The 21,420-nt window shown below is 43.6% G+C and overlaps 3 protein-coding genes across 3 annotated transcripts; 2 read left to right on the top strand and 1 right to left on the bottom strand.

The window, feature by feature from the left end:
• Positions 1 to 613: 613 nt before the first annotated feature.
• cpox (coproporphyrinogen oxidase) lies at positions 614 to 4,904 on the top strand. Its single transcript, XM_030433318.1, has 7 exons — positions 614 to 1,321; positions 1,489 to 1,632; positions 1,735 to 1,845; positions 1,957 to 2,098; positions 2,877 to 3,095; positions 3,798 to 3,902; positions 4,002 to 4,904. Exons 1-7 carry the CDS (start codon positions 760 to 762, stop codon positions 4,084 to 4,086), a joined length of 1,368 nt encoding a protein of 455 aa, XP_030289178.1. The 5' UTR covers positions 614 to 759; the 3' UTR covers positions 4,087 to 4,904.
• A 336-nt stretch (positions 4,905 to 5,240) lies between these two features.
• Positions 5,241 to 10,579, bottom strand: prrg1 (proline rich Gla (G-carboxyglutamic acid) 1). Its single transcript, XM_030433320.1, has 4 exons — positions 10,462 to 10,579; positions 9,492 to 9,532; positions 8,499 to 8,659; positions 5,241 to 7,675 (listed from the first exon to the last, which is right to left on the bottom strand). Exons 2-4 carry the CDS (start codon positions 9,499 to 9,501, stop codon positions 7,211 to 7,213), a joined length of 636 nt encoding a protein of 211 aa, XP_030289180.1. The 5' UTR covers positions 9,502 to 9,532; positions 10,462 to 10,579; the 3' UTR covers positions 5,241 to 7,210.
• A 3,042-nt stretch (positions 10,580 to 13,621) lies between these two features.
• Positions 13,622 to 21,409, top strand: tmem47 (transmembrane protein 47). The gene is made up of 3 exons (XM_030433109.1): positions 13,622 to 14,124; positions 18,911 to 19,051; positions 19,847 to 21,409. Exons 1-3 carry the CDS (start codon positions 13,899 to 13,901, stop codon positions 20,023 to 20,025), a joined length of 546 nt encoding a protein of 181 aa, XP_030288969.1. The 5' UTR covers positions 13,622 to 13,898; the 3' UTR covers positions 20,026 to 21,409.
• Positions 21,410 to 21,420: the final 11 nt, after the last annotated feature.

Here is a 21,420-nt window from a genome sequence, read left to right as displayed (position 1 = left end):
TTTAATCCATATAAAAACAAAAAATTGTGATAAAATCAAAGCATTTCAAAACATCAACACGGAGCTGGTAATGCCAGGATCTTCAAGATTATTTTACAAACTAATGTAGGGAGAAATATGAACAATTAAATTTCAACTACATTTTCAACTTCAATAGCTTTATTGGCATGGGAAACAGATGTTGCCAAAACAAATGGAAAACAATCATAAAAAACTTGAAACATAATTGTTGAATAAAAATGAGGGGACAAAATTACACATACAGAAGAAATTAGGTTTTGTTCTTGGAAAGAAAAAACAATGGTGACAAACAAAAATGGCTTAAAATAAAGTAGAAAAAATTTGTTTTTTCCGTAAACAATATATAAATACTATGTCGACGTGTTGGTCAGATTATTGTTCACGCTCTGTCTGTATAGTTGATCATGACAAACAGAAACTCTTGAATAAGTTGCCAACGCGGAATCTAAAATAGGCACATGAGAAGTCAATGAACCCAACGTTTGTTTTTAGGCGCACTGCATTCTGGGGGTTGAAGTTTCCGTACCCGGAGAGCCTGGCGCCCTAAGCGATGAATGCCGACATTTCCCATAGTGCCTCTGTCACAACCAAGGAACTACACGCCCCTTGACGGTTCAACTTCCTGAAGCACGACTGACAGCACGTAGGCACAACTTCTGATAATATTTAGAGTGCGTCTTAACTACAAACGGCCGCCAGCGCCACGCACCGAGGAAAGAGCGGGTGTTTCTCCTTCAAATGGCCACCATCGTCTTCTGCTCTGTGAACAAAACGGCCCGGACTACCGCGAGACGTTGCTTGACTTCACATTTAAAGGGGCTTGCTAGTGCAGGGGAGTCGCACTTGCCGCTATCCTACACTCACAGCTCGTCACTGACTTTGCTTCCGGGAACGAGATGGCTTTCCAGAGGCTCCAGTGTACGGTTCATGTCTCATGGGACCGCAGGGAGAGCCGGGCGAACCAGGAGGGGAGCCTTGGCGCTCGGTGGAGCCGCCGCGGTGACAGCGGCAGCGGCGGTAGCTGGGTTTTTAGCCAACGCTAACCACTTCCAGCGTGCAGAGATGGCAACGAAGGTTTTACGAGACCCCGAGGAGAAGGAGCCAGAGGGGGATATCTTGGAGAGATGTCGGGGTTTCATGTCTCCTCCGGTGACCGACATCGCTCTGCTGCAGCAGACGAAAGGGGAGATGAGGACGAGGATGGAGATGTTGATCATGGAGACGCAGGCCGAGTTCTGCAAAGCCCTGCAGGAGGTGGACGGTGGGACGTTCAAGGTGGACCAGTGGAAGAGGAAGGAAGGTGAGGGGATGCTCACCTGGTATCACACAAGAGCTCAGAGTGGAGCAGAACAGACCCATGTTTATCCTGAGTATCGTCTATGAGATTCTCAAAGTCAGAATACAGCACCACCAACCTCTTTTGGATTATTTCCTTATCGACCATGCGTGTGTGTTTGTGTGTGTCAGGTGGTGGAGGAATCAGCTGTGTGATGCAAGATGGGAAGGTGTTTGAGAAGGCAGGGGTCAATGTGTCAGTGGTGTCTGGATACCTGACGGAGGAGGCCGCCAAGCAGATGAGGAGCAGAGGGAAAGTCCTTAAAGGGAAAGATGGTACATCCTTTTAACTTGATATTTGCGTGCAGGCTTAGACCTTGGTAGTCACCTTCATTCTGGGTCGTGTGTAACGGTGAAGTGCCATGCTTTTTCTCCCAGGTAAGCTGCCATTCTGGGCCATGGGTGTGAGCTCCGTCATCCACCCCAAGAACCCCCACATCCCCACAGTGCACTTCAACTACAGATACTTCGAGATCGAAGAGGAAGATGGTGAGTGTGGGACGTCAGCCGCTGTGTCTTGGTATCAGTGACACTATTGAGTACATGAATGAATGATGACCGTTGTCCCCTTCTTCCTTGTCTCTTGTGTTTGTGTTTCAGGCTCTAAGCAGTGGTGGTTTGGTGGAGGCACAGACCTGACTCCAGTTTACATTAATAAAGAAGATGCCTTCCACTTCCACAACACCCTGAAGGTGGCCTGTGACAAGCACCACTCGAAGTACTACCCCGACTTTAAGAAATGGTACGGCTTTTGACTGAAGACGTGTGTGTGTGTGTGTGTGTGTGTGTGTGTGTGTGTGTGTGTGTGTGTGCCTCAGCACGTAAGCATCTGTAAGCTTGATTTCTGCGTATCAGTGTGTGTGTGGATTACAACGGGTGTATCCTCTCTGTCAGATGATGATAAGAGGAAGTCTCTTCCTAAAATCTGCAGTTGCCGAAAAACCGTTGAGCCAGTAAATGACCACTGGGGATGTGAAAGGGGTGGGTGTGGCTTATCTGATGTTGCTTGTCCCTCAGCTAAATTAGTTAGTATTTAGTTGTTTTTTTGTGAATTTAAAGTTCAGTTTTAAAGGAAAGGTTAGGCATTTGGGGTAGATAAATTAGTTTTCTTTCCAGGAGTTAAACAAGAACATTGATACCACCTGCTAGCAGGCAGGCTAGATGTGTCCGGCTGCTTCCAGTGTTTACACTGAGCTAAGCTAACTATCCCCTAGTTCAGCTTTTTTTTTTAACATCTCTAGACAACTCTAATTTAAGTTCCTTTTTAAACAGTCACTGTAAATATTTTCCCAAGACTTAATTTTAAATAATTTTGTCGTAACTTCAACTCTTTTGTATTGTGGTTAAATAATTTGACATTTATTGTTATATTCAAATCTGCTGTATATTGTATAGTAATTCGTTTTAATGAAATGGCTAAGAAACCTGTGCAGGTTGACCTCTCGGCCGTTTCCACAATTAAATCTATAGCCTGACATTGAAACTGTTTGATTTTATTAAACATTTCTTCTCATTTCTAGGTGTGACAGGTACTTCTATATCCGGCACAGAGGAGAGACTCGTGGTATAGGAGGGATCTTCTTTGATGACCTGGACTCCCCGACTCAGGAGGAGGCATTCAGCTTTGTCAAGAGCTGCGCCCGCACTGTGGTGCCCTGTTACCTGCCCATCGTATACAAACACCTCAACGAGTCCTTTACTGATGAGGAGAAGGCCTGGCAGCAAGTACGACGAGGAAGGTGGGTTCAATATGCACTGAAGAATCATTGATTGTTGACGATTTGTACAAAGACGATTGTGATTGGTTTAAAGAAATACAAACAAGCTAGTGCATTTTTATCACCTATACCAGCATGAAAATAGATTTAGCCAGTACAGGGCTAAAGGGAAGTGTGGGGATACCTATTGATAACTTAATCTGCTATTGATAAACTCAGACAGCCATTAAACTTGCTTATCTCTGGTAATCCATCACAGTCAACATTTTGTTTCCTTAATTTTGTAAAAAGTAAAATACATAAAAACCGTAACACCAATTGATGATATGTGCAAAAAAGTCAATCCTGGCAGAGAGCTCTGCCCCAGCATTCAGTGAGAGACTACAACACAGAGGAGAGGGAGTTTATAAAGGGGAATAAGTGTAAGGGTGGGATAGAAACTTGATGGGGCAGATAAAGGAGGAGAAAGAGACTGGCCTGGAGTGAATGAACCCTGCTCAGTCTCATCAATAAACTTTGGTTATCTTTTACTTCATTTTATTAAATGAAGTTGTGTGGTTTTGCAGCCAAAAGTGCAGATTATCTGTTTTATAGGTAAGTGTGTGGATTGTGATGGCGTGTTCTGGAAAAGATTTTTATCTCAAGAATGATTTCAGTGAAGTTTATTATTGATTTAAATCGTCGCTATCAGTCTGCAGTAAATTGTGTGTGTTTGACCTGTAGATATGTGGAGTTCAACCTGGTGTATGACAGGGGTGTGAAGTTCGGCCTGGCCACACCTGGCTCCAGAATTGAGAGTATTCTCATGTCCCTCCCCCTCACTGCCAGGTAACATAACACTAGTTCAGAGCAGTGGTATCCCTGCTCTTGTATGACAGTAATGAGCATTTCCTGTTGCTCAGTAACAAACTCAAACTTCCTCCTCAGGTGGGAGTACATGCACGAGCCTGCCAAAGGTACACGGGAGGCCAAGATGCTGGATGTGTTACGAAACCCCAAGGAGTGGGTGTGACCTCCTTGGCAGGTTTACATGTCAGTATGGACAGAAGTGTTCGCACAGATCAGCAGCATTTAACACCATCACTACCAAAATAATAAGAAACTGCACTTGTCTGAAGAGTTTTTTTTAATCGCTGTTGGTACTTTTCTCGCTTTCCTGTTTGCTTTGTTTGCTTTTGTCAAACCTGCCTTCCTAGCACTGAATCACTCTCTGATTGCATTATTACTCATAATGAGACATTGTTTTTTAAACTTGAGCTTTTTGCCATTGTTTACTGCCTGGCAAACCAAAGAGTGACCGAATAATGTAACTTCACTTGTGGCCATTGTGCCAGCTTTTACGTCATCTCACACTGATCCTGTGCTCCTTTTTTAAGACGTGTCAAACACTTGCAGTGTTTTTTTTGTTTCCATGTCTGGGCTAAATGTGGCTTGCTCTACTTGAAGCTGTCAGAGTTCTGCTCTCCTCTACTCTTCTTAAACAAAGCACTGAGAGGAAAAATCAGGACAAACTGAGCCACTACATGTATGCGTGTGCCACCACTGGTATCAAATGTTAATACATCTGCTTTCTGATGATTCAGTGCATCTGCTCTCAATTGACGCTAAATAATAAGAATGACTGACCCCTCCTGATTCATTTGTGGTTAATGAGTCGCTTTACTGGTTTGTCAGCACAACAGGAGTTATACTGGGATTCTGGATGAGAGTCCACAGAGAGGATAAATGTGAATTACAGACCAGGTGGCTGATTTATGAAAGGTTTGTAAAATGAAAGGCCATGTGAAAACAGTTTATAGATAATTACAATAAATTGTTTGTTCTACCCTGGGTCCTTTTTTCACCCTGAATCACGTTTACTGTTTGTTTCTGCACTTTAATTGATACTCAAATCCAAGACCCCATTTTAACGGCTTCATTTTCCAGTTCTCATGCATCAATGCATCATTTTGCACATTCACCAGTAATTCACCTTATACTTTACTTTTGAAGAGACAGCCCAAAGCTCAGCAATGTATCACGCATTTGTAAAATGATGAAACATTGGGTGAGTCCAGCAGGTTAGACGAGAACAATAAAAATTCAAGTTTAAAAACTCAAAATAAAAAAATTGTCCTCTCCTTATCACTTCCACAAGGTATTGAATTAAACTATGGAAACACACGGTGCATTTTTAATGTTTTATTACAAATTAATTCAAGCTTCTGCACATAAAGGATTTATAACAAGTTCCCTTGCATTTAATGTTATATAACATTCTGCTGGATAAGGCATTGTAAAAAAAGGGCTTTGCAAGTGAGAATAAACACCTGACCTAACCAAAATGGCTACCCCCACCAGCACAACTCAGTTGAAGGTCATAGCAAGTGCTGAGGTTCACAGGTCAACTCACAAAAAAGTAGAGTAATAATAGTCAGTGCTCAGAGTCTGTGAGGTGTAGACAGAAAATGTGACCTTTCGCAGGATCTGTGAACATTAGACAGATATATTTGGTTTTTAGTGTATGCAGCAACATTGCATATAGAGAGTATGAGCACTTCTATCTCCAGAGGATTACAGTGGCATTGTGATGGCTGAGAGTGACGCCAAACACGTTAAACCAGACCAGTCCTAATTTCCATCAAACAGCTCATTTTGAGCTTTAACACAAAGTGCCTTCATTAATTCACGAATTACTGTATAATAGTTACACTAGAATCAATGCATTCACCACATTCCTATGCAGTAAAAAACAATCTCACTGTAACTTACTTTCACACATACGGACTCTACATATTTAAATACAGGTACATAACACATGCTAAACGAGAAATCTGTCCATTGTGACGTTAAATTCAGAATCTCTCCCCTCTAATAACTTTACCCAAAGTTTCTATTTCTATTGCTTTCTGTCCCACATTCCTGTGCAAGTCACTCCACAACTGACATTTATGGCGTAGCTGCAAACCTATTTGAGGAATCATCTGACAGTGTACTTTTAGTGAAAGCGGCACAGCAGACGACTCTGTAGTCATATCCAACACGGTTAAATTTGCTCCAGGGGAAAGGTAAGGGAAGGATTTTCACAGTTAAAGCGGGCTCTGAGCAACTGTCAACGGCCCAGAGGTGGACCTGGGCCAGCGGAGCACTGAGCATCAACAAACAGTGCTTAGCTAGATCCAACCTCAGGTGTACAGACCAAGCTGCATGCATTACCAGAATATATGCACACGACGCATGTACACAAAACACATTTCCCTGTAAAATTTCAACACATTAAATCTAAACATTCATAAGTGTAGACTCAGGGAGGACCGATGAATTCATTTGGCAACTTCACTTTTTAAACCTGCATTAAGTGGTCATTTTGATATCAACAACGAATCCAATTGGGGATTGTAATGTGGCATGTCGTGCTGAACCCACTGTGAATCAACAGCACAGCAGAACTCTGCAGCTCTGTTGAGTAATTGTTTTATTTCTGTAGCCTAATCATTTACTAAATGTTTGGGACTCCCTTTTGATGTGATTAGCTTGTTAAAATTTCTGCCCTCTGGTGGTCAAAATTTGGTGGTCTTGTCATTTCTGAATCTTAAAAATCAAACTTTTTTGCAATAGTGGCAACAGTAAATACTTATTTTTGCCAACACATATGTAAAATAAAATACATATTAAAAATAGATGCAAAACATCCAATATCAAAAACTTATCAAATTTGGCATTACCCTTTCAATAAAGCATCGGTCAAACTCAATATACACTTTAAGAATGGTTGTCCTTCATTATGGCAGTCAGAACCCTTCTTTTCTTTAAGCTACATGCATCATTTGCTATGCCTGCTGACTTAAATGATTTGCTACAGTGTGACAGCATAGATGCAACTCCAGGAGAATCACCAGAGGTGTAGGTTGGTTTTGGTATTGCAATATCATTTGCTCCTTCCTGCTACCACTTCACCTCATTGATGAAAGGTTAGTGCAAAATTTAACAGCGCTGGCTCTGGCAAAGATTGCATTAGTCCACTGACCAGACAGTTAATAGTGTTTCTGTGTGTTGAAGGGGAGAGGCTGGTGATACCACAACAGTGGCACTGCTAAATGATAAAATGGTCTTAGTGAAAGTTAGGGGTTTTGTTGGATTGGTAGTGAGAGACAGGTTTACTTCCCATGGCCACCGTTGGCACTGATAGAGCTGGTGTTGACTATATCCTCATACTGCGGAGGAGGCTCCGTCTCTATTTGGACATCTGCATGGCCCACAGCCTCCTCATAAGACGGTGGAGGGTCTCCAGCGCTTCCTCTTCCTGATGTGAGCTCTGAGCCTGGATAGGCTGGGCTGCTGTGGACACTGAGTTCTGATTGGTCACCGTGGTGGTAATCCCTCCCCCAATGGTCCATAGAGACCACTGACAGGACGTGGTCATGATGTGAGTGTCCCATGCTGGGGCTGCGCTGCGAGCGCTTTCGGGAATGGCAGCGCCACACAGTTATGCCGACGACCGCAATGATGAGCACGACCAGCAGCAATGGCACGATCAAGTAGAGAGAGTGGACTCCTCCTACCACCGTCTCCAACCCTCCAGATGGACTGCTCTCCCGCACATATTCGTCCCAGAATCGTTTCTGCAGCCAATCAGAAGACAGATGCCAATTTACATCATGATAAGACTCTGCTACATTCATGCACGCTACATAGTGTCAACGTGGTGGCAACAAAATGTTCCCAAAACGCAGGGTCACAGGACACATCATGGTCTCCACTGTATGAATACTTTTATCTGGATTAGTTCAACACAAAGGCAGCGGACAATAACACCCGAACAAAAGGCGACCACATGATTGTTCACGTCCATCTGCGCGACTTTGCTCTCTGGCCTATCACAATAGTTTTACAAATACGGCCTCCTTCTGTGGCATACACTAGGCTGTTCTTCCTGCTGATAATCATCACTTCCTGAAAAAACACCCACATTCCACAAGTGACCACTCTCAGCGTAGAATTTCATTACTGGACACACAAATCCTACGAAATAGCACGTAGGGATATGTTGGATGCTTTTACATAGTGCAGCTGGTTCGAGCTACTCAGTAGTAGTAACATTGATCTGTGGATTTTAACTCCAGCTGAGTGTCATGTGTCTAGACATACCCAGTGAGCCAGCTACAGGTCAAAGAATAATTGTGACAATAAGCAGCAGACATCTGGCTAGTAAATCTCTGAACACAGGACTGCTGGACCTGATATTTCTGTATAGACATTACAACTGGTGAGTAAATTCAACAACCTAATACTTAAGAAAATAACTATCCCTTCATGTGGTTAGTGTGGTTGGCCACATGTAGCCATACGTAAAGAGTTTTTCGTGTGCTCTACTTCCCCACTCCTGTGTGAATTTAGCCTTGAATAAAGGAAAAACTGCAGTTCTGAAATGACTCATCTCCTCACCGTCTTCTCATCGTTCTCGAAAGCCTCGCGTGCCTCCTCGTAGGTGCAGGCCTCCTCCCGGCACTCCCGCTGAATGTTACCTTGCTTCAACTCCTCCAGCAAGGAGTTGGCCCTCCGCAGTCGACGCAGCACCGAGTGGGCTGCATCCGCCGGCAGGAACACTGACAGACAGGCAACAGGAGGAGGATTTTGGGGGCGTGGGGGACAAACACAAGGGCAGAGAACAGAGAGTATGTTAGATTGAGAGGTGTTTAAAAAACGTGCATGAGTAAAGACATTGGAGACAAAAGAAGAAGAGTGAAAAGGAGGAAAGTAAGGGTGAGTCAGTAAGCGGAACAGCATGGTGGAGGAAGCAATGCCAGAGAAATACAAGCAAAGAGAGAGTATTGATAGAGACACGATTGAGGCAGATGGAGGAGGAAAAGAGGATAGAGATGCCAAAAAAAAAAGCGAGAGGGAGAGAGGTGGGGACTGAAACAAAGGCTGTGGGGCAGAGCTGAGCGCTGCCCAGTGCCCACATTTCTGCATAAAAACAAAAGCTCCTTTGATTTAGGCAGCCATCCCTGGGCCACATAAGAAAAACTGGAGGAATGAACTTAGAGAAGACAGAGCGCTCCTCTGTTTCACACATCCAGGATCAGAACATAAACTCTCAAACAGAGGCTGCACACAAGTTGCCACAACATGCCCTGGGAATGTCTGATGTGCTTCCAAATTAACAAGTTATGGCGTCCCCGTGTGACTCATGTATTCAGGGACGTGATCAGCACAAGATTTCAAAACAAAGAAAATGAAAAGGGTCAAAATGCTGAAAAACAAGGGAAAGAATGGGAATTGCGTGCTTAACGCAAGAGAAGAAACCGGTATAGTCCCATTCCAAGGACGAAGCAAACACTAATGAAAATCAACACAGTGGAAAATACAGTTTCTGATGGAAATTCGTGAAGTGATGAGTTTCTGTGCCTGTGGCCTCAAAAGTATAAGCAAACTTACCAGTCCCCATGATTCCTGCGAGTCTGTTTGTGGTGCTTTATCTGTAGAAAAACCAAACACACACATCAACATACAGCTTTAAACCTGCTGACACATGATATACAACCCAGGCAATAATTAACTAAGACTCCCTTTAAAAACTACACATATTCCTTTGTTTCTTCCTTTGGATAAACAGTCATTGAAATGATCCCTCTAACTCCACACAGCAACACTATGCTTCAACTTATGACGGACTGAAAAGGGAGGTGGTGACATATTTACATGGACATGTGACCATCTAATACAGAGCAGATCATCTGAAATTAGCCAACATTTCTCGCTTGAGGGGAAATTCCTTTTAGTAAAAAAAAAACCAAAAAAAAACTCGATTTGAGAAAAGAAACCAGTGGTACAGTAATATGAAACATCACGCCTCCTTGTCAAAAATGTTGCTGGGGGAAAATAAGCATTCAATATCATGACTCAATGGATGGACAGTGGGTTCAACAGCCATGCGTTAAAGGGCGTTGTTGTGAAGACATCCTTGACCGAAGTGACAGTGACCAATGGCGGCTGCTGGCCACTGTTACACATGGAGGTGTTACGGGAGTCCTGCTCGTTGCTACCCGAAATAGATTATCGGCAGCGGAAACATCCCAAAACAATGCGCCGCCGCCCCGTTATACAAATCCCAACAGAGGCCGGATGGAGACTGGGGGCTACAGCGGTGTTAGCTAGGCTTCACCACGAATACTAAAGCTCTCCTCTCGTCCGTTGGGAGCGGTGCTTGTTAGCGACTCTGTATTGACAAGCGGGGATGATTTGTGGGATCAGTGCGCCTAACGTTACAGCGACGGATGCGATTTAACGAGCGACACATGATTCAATTAACCAGACACGAACGAGGACAGAAGAAGCTCAGCCAAATGTCGCAGGTTGTTACTTATCTCCGGTTGTATAAATAATGAACTTTATCAGTTGAGCTCACCTCTTTTCGTCCCCAAAATGCGCATAAAACGGTCCTTCGTCTTCTCCGCTGCCCCTGAGTGTTGCTATGCTCGCAGCGCATGCGCACAGCTGTGTTTGAGAACAGCGGCCCCATGAACTGCCCCTGGCCCTGAGTTAAAGGGACAGTACGCAGATAAACACGGATTATACTGGCCACAATCAATACAGCCAGTCATTGATGGGTTAAATTCTAACAGGGCGGGATGGCCGGATGGGGGCATCCTTACTCTAATCCTAGCACACACTAATCCCAGGGAAATTCTTGATATTGTAACCACAATTATAATTTTGACTCTAACTGCAATTAGGCTTGATGCATATTTTGTGTAGGTAGGCCTTTTTCTTTGACTGGATGTGCACATTAAGCATTTTGATTATGGCTATTCTTCAAAATACACTGTAGTTTTTACAGTATGAACCAGTGGTTCCAAAACAGTGTGCTGTTGCACACTGATGTGCTGTGAGCAATGTCCAGGTGTGCAGAGGAATACTGTTACAACCATATCCTATTGCAATATACAGATATACAACAAGTATATTTTTTGATTTACTTTATCAGTCCTTTGTACACATTAATTTATTAATACAGAGGCAAACACCCTACACCCTAAAACACCCTTTAAAAATCTCCAGCAAACCAGAAATATATGGACTTCAATAGAACTTTTCCAGTCTACTGACTTCTCAAATGCTCCCATTCACACACTGACGGCAGAGGCAGCCATACAAGGTGCCAAACTGCTCATCATTATCCATGTGGTTTATATTATAGAAGTTTGCTCAAGGATACTTGAGGGATCAGGGAATCAAACCAGTTAACCTATTGGTTACTGGACAACCCGCCTTACCTCCTGAGCTACAGCTGCCCCACAACCACAGCATGTAGATATACATATTGCCACCAAATTTGATCAAATCTGTATTATACTTATTTTACATTTGATTAGACTGTATTAAATCCAATAAGGATAAAAGGAATACAATATTTTTTAACTCAACTATCAACTTGTGGTGCTCTGACAGCCAGTTATGTATGGCAGAGGAAGAGACAGTAGATATCAATTTGTTTCCATACTTTAAACTTTTGCTTAATGATCCGTCTGTCTGTTGAGTTAAGCATTTAATTCTGGGGAATCTTACATTTTGTACCTCAGACATGTGATTGAAGAAGCGTACAGCAACTCCACACGTTATATAAACACAGATTAGTTTTGCTGTTAAATCAGGACTGCGAATGTATGTATGTATGTATGTGTGTGTGTGTGTGTGTGTGTGTGTGTGTGTGTGTCTGGTTGTTTGTACCAGCTAAGTCTCTACTGATTACAATCTGTGATCATCAGTAATGATGTTGAGAGACTTTGCCACCAGGAACAATTGACCTACACACACACACACACACACACAATTCAAATCCATTTGGTGCAAGAAATTTAAATCTTCCTGTTAATATTCAGCAATTCTACCAAACAGTAACTTTTACTTAAACTCAAAATGTATTAACAAGAGGTCTGAGAAAAATATGAATCTGGTTTAATGTAACTATAAAGTAAATTTTCTTCAGAAATTATTTGTTTGTGCGTGTGTGCATGTGTGCGTGTGTGCGTGCGTGCGTGCGTTCGTGTGTGTGCATGTTAATCAATATGAATTAATTACGAGATTCTTCCCTAAGGACAACGGATTAGCTCAGTTCAATTAGGGGGAAAATTAACGGTGTAAGCTTTTTGTGTGTGTGTGTGTGTGTGTGAGTGTGTGTGTGTGTGTGATTGTGTGTGTATGTGTGTGTGTGTGTGTCTGTTAGAGGGCGAGAGAAAGTGTGGTATTAAACAAAGTGTTTCACCTGAAGAGACAGAGGAGAGAAGGAGAACTAGGGTAAAGTGTGTCACAAGAGAATAGCAGCATTGTAGTTATGAAGTGAACCCACTAAAATTAAATTAGAAAAAATATATATTCTCTGGGCGGTTTGCCTCATGATCCCAATATTCAAACTAAAATATATATTTCCTAAGAGTAAAGCAGCAGAAAGTCTTAAACCGTGTAAAGACAGTTTTAAAAACTGTACAATAAACCTTGAAACCAAAAATAAGTTATAAAAATTACAAGGAAATGTTGATAAATACAGTCATCATGCAGCTTTTGTGCACCTTATAGTGGTCATGGAGAAATCTCTGTTAGATCCACCAGAGATTATGTTGAATTATACAGGATATATTTAAATGAAAATGAACTCTTTGAGTCAGATTGGGATGTGTTCAGTGCATTCAACTATATATTACTGAAGTGCTGTAGTTTATATGTTTGAGTGTGTCTCCAAGAATGCCTTTTGAAAATCACAAATATGCTCTGTGGGGAAATAGCATTTTTCACAGGAGAAAAAACTAAACAACCAACAATAACATCTAAAAATCAAAAGGAAAGCTAAATAAATGCAACAGTTAAAAACAGGTCTAGTGCATAGAGTTAGAGTGAGTTACCAGATATGCTGATTTGATGCATGGTGAACATCTCTGCCATCACAACACAATCTGCGTCAGCAATGGCAGAACATCATAACTGTTATTGTCATTATCATCATCATCATCAGCATCATCATCTTGATAGTGCTGATGATGATGATGCTGATTGCCTAATATGGAGGCAATAAACACATAAAACTGAGAAGATTAATTTTAGAAGCAGAACAGACTTTGCTAAACCCCTCCTACACAACATCCCTGTCACAATCCAGTTTGTTATCTATTTCACTTAAAAGGTACTTGTAGTTCTCTAGTCACCTGTCTCCTGGTGAGAGTTTGAGTGACTGACATAGAAAATATTTATGATTTTTTTGACATGTTTTCCATTCTAGTGTCTTTTTTGTGACTTGATAAAAGACGTGAAATCAGCACTTCTGCATTTTGAAACCCAAAGAAGTTGACCACAGTACTGTCCACTTCCTTTTATTGTGTTGGTTGTCAAGGAGCATAATTAAAGTACACCACCAGCCATTATGTAGAATCCATCCAGCATGAGGACTAACAGAGAGAGAGAGAGAGAGAGAGAGAGAGGCGGGGGGGGGGGTGAGAGAGAGAGAGAGAGAGAGAGAGAGAGAGAGAGAGAGAGAGAGAGAGCGGGTCTAGGCACTAGGACCCAGCAGCAGGTGCAGCCTGGTGTTATTTCAGTGATCTGCAGCTCGGTCCCTCCGCAGAGCTCTGGCTCTACAGCAGCGGCAGCAGCGTTCTCGGTTCTCGGGACGCGGAGTGAGCGGCGGCGGCTCCCCATCCTGCCACCCAACAGCACGGGCACGGAGCGGGAGGGGACGACATCTACTCATTTTTGAATTTGAAGAAGAAAACCGAAGCCTCCAGGAGCTCATACATCTTCTTCTTCTTCTTCTTTTTTTTTTTTAGTTTTTGTTTTCATGAGTGAAATACTTTAGAGATGGCTTCATCCGTGAGCGGCACAGAGGAGGTCCGGGTGTCGGCGTTGACGCCCCTGAAGTTGGTGGGACTGGTGTGCGTGTTTCTCGCCCTGTGCCTGGATGTCGGGGCCGTGCTGAGCCCGGCGTGGGTCACTGCGGATGACCAGTACTACCTGTCCATGTGGGTGTCCTGCTGGAAGCCCGTCAGCTCCGTGGAGTGGTCCTGCAACAGCACGCTGACCACCGGTGAGACAGACGCTCATGTGATGGGGTGATGCGCCACCATGTTGTTTTGGAAGTTTGTTTTTTTTTCCGCCCAGTCGGGTGTTGTAGTTTTAGGGATGTGTCACCCTTGAAATGGCAGATTTTGGGGTTGCAGACAGACACCCGCATTCATATTCAAATGGCAGTCAGATGCGCAGCCTGAGGGGATAACAAAGGATCCCCGCAGACACTGCGCTGCTCCACCAATCTGTTCCGAGGGTGAGAATTATAAAACACCACCCAGGAGACAGCTAAATGTTAATTACTTTATAATTAGCCATTGCCTGGTTAATTTAAACTGCAGAACTTTTCCACGTGTAATAAGACAGTGAACAATAGGCTTGCACATCCGAGCGGGGAATAATCAGAAATTTTAAAAAAGAAAAATTAAAAAGTTTATCCTTGAGTCTCAAAGTGTGGAGAGTGAATGAGACACCTTAAGTTTTCCACGTAGACGCGTTAACTTTGCTTCTGAGACATTTGCCCAGTGCAGCCACTGAATGATGTGGGAATCCTGCCTCGCCAGGAGCGGTCCAGCTGGGGTTTCATTTGGCCTTTTGTTGCGCACAAAATGAGCCTTTGTGTGGGTTTCTTCACCGGCCAAGGAGCGAGGGCAACTCAGAGCAGAGAGCTCCCCAGAGATCCAGATGCCTGGAGATTAGTAACCAGGGTAACAAGTGAAGCACTCCAGAAACGCAGATTTCCACCATTAAGGAAACTTCTGTCTGCACATGGAGTCCCCATGACGGGTTTTATTTCCATGTCATATTTCCATCACAGCTGGTCAGTAAGTGATAAAAAAAAACCGAATGTGATGGAGGATAGGTCACTGTTAATGGCCATCATGGTTTCAGCAGTAATTAATACATCTTGTTGCAGCCTAAACCCTGACATCTAGTCTTTAATAATTTAATACAATGTTTTTAGGCCACAGCATTTGGTATTGCTTCATTAGGTCGAACTGGAAGTTGGACAAAATAATAGAAACACCTCAGGTTATAATCCAGTCCAGTACTACAAACTGAAGCCACAAAAATGAAAAGACTAACTTCAAAAAAGTTTAAATCTTAAAGATAGAATTGGCTGCTGGGATTGTTACGGGTTGCATTGATACTTCTGATACGTTTTTTTTTTTTTTTTTTCTGCTGATGCTTAAAAAATCTTTCATTAGATTTTCACTCATTGATACCAGCCACCTAAATATGCCAGATATGATTCCGTGCTTTATTCCCTGAGAAATTAATGACAATGTCAGTAAAATATAAATAAAAAAGCCAATATTTTGCAATGTAAAAGGAAGTGAGAGAAACATCCCTGGATCTGTCCCTTTATCTGGATCCAAACCAAAAGTCAATGTGGTGTATTCTGGGCTGAGACCCGTCCTCCATCCAAGTTTCATGGCCATCCGTCAAGAAGTTTTTGTGTAATCCTGGTGACAGTCCAACCAACCAACCAGCAAACAAACAAATCTCCTTGATGGAGGCAAAAAGATCCTTTTTTCCTGGACCTGTAGCACTTTTTTCCTCTTTTGCTGTGGTATGAAAATAGGTATCAAGTCGTTTGACGTTTTCTTTTTGTACTAGTATAGAATCAAAGTTTAAATTCAGGTAGTGTTACAACCTTAGTCAGTGTAGTGCAGTGCAGCTACAGCGCATGTGGCACTTACTATTGCGCGAATTTAATCTCAGCAGGAATTTCATCAGCCTAAAGTTGTCTAAACTCTTTTCTGCAGATGTAAAATTAGGGCAAAGCTTATGTAGGTTTATCTCACCCTGCACTCCTGACTTCAGTTTGTCTCAGTGTGCGTGACTGTGTGTGTGTGTGTGCTGCTAAATATATATATATATATATATATATATATATATATATATATATTCCACTCTGTGCTGCCTCTGACCTCCTCCTGTGTGCTGAGTGGTGAATTGTGTTTTTGTTAGTCTGACAAAATGTTTTCTTTCTGTCTGAGAGATGAGTAACTGTGGGCCACGCTGGCCCCGATCCGCCTCTGTCAGCGCAGACAAAGTGCACTTTGGTGCCATATAAAGACATGCAGTCTCCCTCCTTGTCAGCTCTCAGCAGCAGCAGCAGCAGCATACCACAGTAAATGCACACAGCAAACTGCCCATTTCCTCGGGCTTGTGCTTGGCTAGGCTTATTGATTCGAATCCCAGTAATCAGGTTCCACCCAACCTCCTCTCTCGTCAGCCCCCCAATATTTCCTCAGTGTGTGTCATGCTCTGGGCATTAAATAAATCCTGTTAGTTTGAAACACCAGCTGGCCGCTCAGATGTTTTGAACTTGCTCTGCATGTGTGTGTGTGTGTGTGTGTGTGTGTGTGTCGGGGGAAGAAGTGTGAATTCGAAAGCAGAAGTGCTATGTTGCCTTCTTACAAACTCATGGAGAGTTGAAAATATACAGACACGCACGCACCCACTTCTTCTGGCACTTAAGCAGAGGGTCGGAGGTCGAGTATAGAAGATACAGGCCTGACACAGGGGGAGGAATGTGGGACGGTCGTGCAAGAGAAGTGTGTGTGTGGATGCCAGGTCGGTGTGAGATGAAGGGACGAATGTGGAGCCAGAGTGTGAGCGAGGCGGCCGGACGCAGTGATGGCAGGGTGTATTAATAATGTAACACGTTATCGATCCTGTATTTGGGTGACCGTCCTCTCTCTGATTGAGGTCACGGCACGGTGTTTAGTACAGAGAGCACGGGAAGGCCCTCGCTCATGAACCGGTTAATTTACTTCCTGCTTCTTAAACTTCTGCTACCCTGAGAGATTGAGACTGAGTGTGTGTGACAGCGAGAGACACTCGAGGCTCTTCTGTGGCACAGATCTTCCTCCATTGTCTCAGACAAAGGAACAGAATTGGGGCCCCGGAGGATTTTTTCGATCAACACTTGAGCAGGCCCTGACGTGCACACATGGGACCATAATTAATGCTCAGATTGGATCTTGTGCGCTGTATCTCCTTTTCCATCTGTCATCGTGCGGGGCTCAGATTAATAGTTTGGCGCTTCCTGCTCGTCAAAGCCTCTAAGCACTCTGACTTTGGCTGTGTTTCTTGCACAGCATACAGGGTCTGTTCCAAATCTGAAATGAGATGACTCTCCGCGTCCTGCTTTGTTGTGGGTGCACTGATAAGGCTTTTCGGTTTTACGAGTGGCTGGGCTGAAGGCACCGAACTGACCTAGAGAATGTATCTCGCTCTGACAACTGCAGGTCAAGTCGGCCACAGAGGCAGTGTGACACAGAAAGTCAAGGGGTCGGTGTTCGAGGGGGCCTCGCGTTGTGCAAGCGCGCAGGCCGGAGGTAGGGGGTGCTCTGCTTTTTGTGGGCTGTTTCCAACATCCTGTGGTGACAGGGCCCATTTTTAAACTCCTAAATCCTGAACCATATTTGGTCAGAAGTGGTTGATGTTTGTTTATATTTGAGCTGCTTGGCCCCTGGAATAAAGTTTCCCTCCAACATGAGTGGGAACTGTATTTTAAGCAGCTTATGCTCCGTCACTTTTTCTCCGCTGGTGAATGTTTTAATGATTTTCTGCCTCAATAGAGTGGAAATATTCTTGGCAAAGCTCATCTTTTTTTCTTTTCTTTTTTTTTCCCTGGGCTCCATGATAGACAAAAGCATGTATACGGACAAAGAAAAAGACAAACAAAAGTTTGAAACTTAAGTCTTTCAGTATGAACTTTTCCACCCACTCTAACATTGAGATACTTATGCAAAGCCCCCTGTATGCTTTGATGTTATTTATTTTTCCTCAGCCACTATATTCTTAATTATTTCCTCCCATGTAATCAAACGCCTCATCATAATATCCCCTGCCCGTTTACATATAGACCTCCTGTTTCCGCGAGCACACAGTAAAGCTACAGAAGAGACCTTTAATCCCTAAACAATAACAAAGTGAGTCTCAGTTGACGTCCCATGTCTAATTAAGTCTGTGCAGAGAAAAAAAGAGTGCATTTGAGAAAAACTGTTTTTTTTTTTCACAAAGAAAACAAAAATCTCTCCCTGCCGTAATGATTTCTCTCTTTGACACACAGGCTTCTTCTCCACTTTCAATAGGGAAGCGAGTTGTTTTCCAGTCGAGTGTTTTTCGGAGTAAATCTGAATGAAAACGCTGAGGATGCTGCTGAGCTGGCATCAGCCGACGGGGAGGGATCCTCATTATCTGAGTCACCTCACAGAACCACTTTGTCTCTTTCTGCTGCATTAGGATCCATCGCTGAACCCAAAGCCCAGAGTAGCCGCGCGTAGCCGGGCCGTGCGTGTGGGCGTGCGTTTTTGTTTGTTTCTTGTCAGCCAGAAACTGCTGTGCTAGGTTCAGCGGAGGTTATCCGCTGCATGGTTCACATTCTTCTTCTGCTGCTGGCCATGGATCACCAGTGGTTAACGTCAAAACATCACAAGCCGCTGCATCTCGGAGGATGAACGATGAGCTGTGTCAGCCTCTGAACCACAAGTAGTTTGTTTACACAGCGGTAATTTCCCACAAACTTCAGCGGGAAGAATCGTTCTGAGATTGAGGCTCGCCAAAACAAGGCCCGTGACCTGCTCTGCTGCATCCCTCCTCCTCCTCCTCCTCCTCCTCCTCCTCCTCTATCTCCCCACTCTCCTGCCTCCAGTCAGCAGCACAGACACGGCTCTCCAGAGTAACCCCCGTTTTAGCTACCTATGTCACTTTCTATCTCGGTGTGATTTCATGCCTTTCTTCCCTCACCCCCTCCCTCCTCCCTCTGTCCCTGTGTGTGTTTGTCTCAGACTGGCAGATCGCCACACTGGCCCTGCTGTTGGGGGGAGCGGCCCTCACCCTGCTCTCCTTCCTCGTGGCGGTGATCTCCCTGTGCCTCAGCTCCAGGAGTCGCTGCTACAAGCCTGTGGCTGTCATGCTGTTTTCTGCAGGTACGTAAAGAGAAATTCGAGAAGAAAGGGATGAAGGATTAGTGATAATCATGCCGCATTAGGATCCACCCATTTCATTATTTCACGTTTGATTAGAGGATTTTAGTCACCCCAAGAGTTTCATCCTTCTCTTTCCAGTTTTCACCTCAAAATCTATGCTATGCATTTTCCCTCTTACCTGCAGTGCTTTTTATTCATCTAGATTGTTTTGGTGTGAGGTGCTGAGTTTTGGAGGTATTGACCATAGAGATGGCTGCCTTCTCTCAGATACAATTCGAACTAGATGGCACTCCTTAAGAGAATACATTTGAAAAACTCAAAAGCAATGTCTCCTCCCAGAAATTCAACAGTTTTAAGATGATCCACAGATCTTGTTGCGAGCAGTTTCATGTCGGAACTATTTTCTTTCTACCGAACTACTCCGTATCTCTGTGCAGAGGGTTAGGGAAGCATCCGTGTTGTAAAAAGTACCCCAGAATCGTATTGAGTAAAAGGTATTTAAATAATATTACTATGGTAGGAGTGAAATCAATCATCTGAGTGGAATTTGAGTAAAAGGTTTTGATATTAGAAATAATATGTGCCATCTGGTTCCATTATACAGCGTTACAGACGAGGCAGACATCTCTACAGCCGATATCTCCCAAACTCGACAACTCACACCAAAAGACAATAGATGGATGGATAGCAAAAAGGAAAAGAGGAAAAATATCTATTTTTCGATTTTTGGGTTGAACTGTGCCTTTAATATGTAGCATTCTACCATACCTTCTCTCCTTCGCATTTCCTTTGCAGCGGTGCTCCAGGTGTGCAGCCTGGTCCTGTTTCCCATCAAGTTCATTGAGACGGTCAGCCTGAGAGTGTACCACGAGTTTAACTGGGGCTACGGCCTGGCCTGGGGATCCACCATCTTCTCTTTCGGGGGAGCCATCCTCTACTGCCTCAACCCCAAGAACTACGAAGACTACTACTAAAGCACGCACATCAAGAGGAGAAATTGAGACTCTGTTTCACCCAGCGTCCTCTCGGTGACAGGGACTTCTCTGTTTGTTACACAAGGTGCAAACCACAGACTAGAAAAATAGGGATAAATAAACAAAAGCTTACTGTTAGTTTCAGGACTGGAAATAAGGTCTTTCATTTGATACTGTGAATTAAATGTCTCAAAGACTATCCTCACTCATTGGACCAGAGCCCTGTGCTCTTTCCTTTTTGGCACCAAACGCAGCTGAAGAAATCCAAACCAGACTGTTTAATTTCTGAGTGTCCACGTCCCCTTTAAGTGGGACTCCAGTAGGCCTTGAGGGAACAGATGGATTCACTGACCCCACACTGGGACGAATTGTGGTCTAATTAACCAATCTGAGCAGAGAAAAGCAGAGAGAGACTTCAACCCGGGCCAATCAGGGAAGAAATGGAATCAGGGAGGAAGATATCCTATTGAGGTGATGACGGGACGAAATAAAGGAAATGCGACATGCTGCGTTTCTGTTAGAGATACACTATGTCTTCTTCCTCCAGCAGTGTAATAGCTTGGTGAAAACATGTCATGAAGCTCCAAAGGACTGGCTCGATTTTCCTCCTGCGGCTCAGCGATACTCATAATAAACAGAGGACAGTAGAAACATTCCACAGCCACCTTCGAAATGACATCAAACTCATGAGAGGAACATGCGCTGGTGAATGAATAGCACATAGTATGTCACATGGTCAAAACCTGCTAATGTAAAACCTGCAACATAACCCGAGTTATACCCGCTTTTTGATAAAGTTGTTGTACTATATGTAAGTGTGTGAAGTAGGCAGAATATTAATTCCAGGCCCAGTGGGAAGGAAGACGGTGAATGACCATGTCTGCCGAGTGTGTGCGCATGTCTGCATGATCATTCCACCCAGCATGTGCTTCCACACTTCCCCATGTGATGCCTCCTTATCTTCTCACAGTGTAGGAACCTCTCACGGCAGAGTAAACACCACAACAGTAGGTTTTTTCTGCTTCAGATGAGGATGTAGCAGAAAATCATTGTAGTTCTTGCATCTTAATTAAGGTCCACGGTATAGCATTTTAGGAGATGTGCTGTGCATGAGTAGTGTTACGAGGAGTATGGGATCGCTCCAGAAGAAGATGTGACATTTTGAAACATTTTGGACAGAGTTGAGACTTAGAGTGGCGGAAGACCTGCTCCGTTCACCTTAAACCTCAATTTAAAATTAGTCAGAAACATTCCAGCGCCCTCTTGCAACATTAGTGAGAGTGATAAGAGCGAGCGAGTGTATGCATGCCACTACCATTTACTGCTGTGTTTCTGTTTCAACACTGGTTTGATTACTAACACAATAAACATATAATGGGGAGGAAAAAAAAAAAG

Source organism: Sparus aurata, chromosome 11 (genome assembly GCF_900880675.1).
Source record: "Sparus aurata chromosome 11, fSpaAur1.1, whole genome shotgun sequence".
NCBI lineage: Eukaryota > Metazoa > Chordata > Actinopteri > Spariformes > Sparidae > Sparus > Sparus aurata.
This window is presented reverse-complemented; position numbering and strand designations above follow the sequence as displayed.

Bases quoted from the DNA above. Each gene is read 5' to 3' on its own strand.
- cpox (XM_030433318.1), top strand. From the start codon at position 760: ATGGCCACCATCGTCTTCTGCTCTGTGAACAAAACGGCCCGGACTACC. The intron at 1,846-1,956 runs GTGAGTGTGGGA...TTTGTGTTTCAG, and splicing joins CGAGATCGAAGAGGAAGATG to GCTCTAAGCAGTGGTGGTTT. The intron at 3,096-3,797 runs GTGGGTTCAATA...TTTGACCTGTAG, and splicing joins CAGCAAGTACGACGAGGAAG to ATATGTGGAGTTCAACCTGG.
- prrg1 (XM_030433320.1), bottom strand. The intron at 7,676-8,498 runs GTGAGGAGATGA...GATTGGCTGCAG, and splicing joins TCGAGAACGATGAGAAGACG to AAACGATTCTGGGACGAATA.
- tmem47 (XM_030433109.1), top strand. From the start codon at position 13,899: ATGGCTTCATCCGTGAGCGGCACAGAGGAGGTCCGGGTGTCGGCGTTG. The intron at 14,125-18,910 runs GTGAGACAGACG...TGTTTGTCTCAG, and splicing joins CAACAGCACGCTGACCACCG to ACTGGCAGATCGCCACACTG. The intron at 19,052-19,846 runs GTACGTAAAGAG...TTTCCTTTGCAG, and splicing joins TGTCATGCTGTTTTCTGCAG to CGGTGCTCCAGGTGTGCAGC.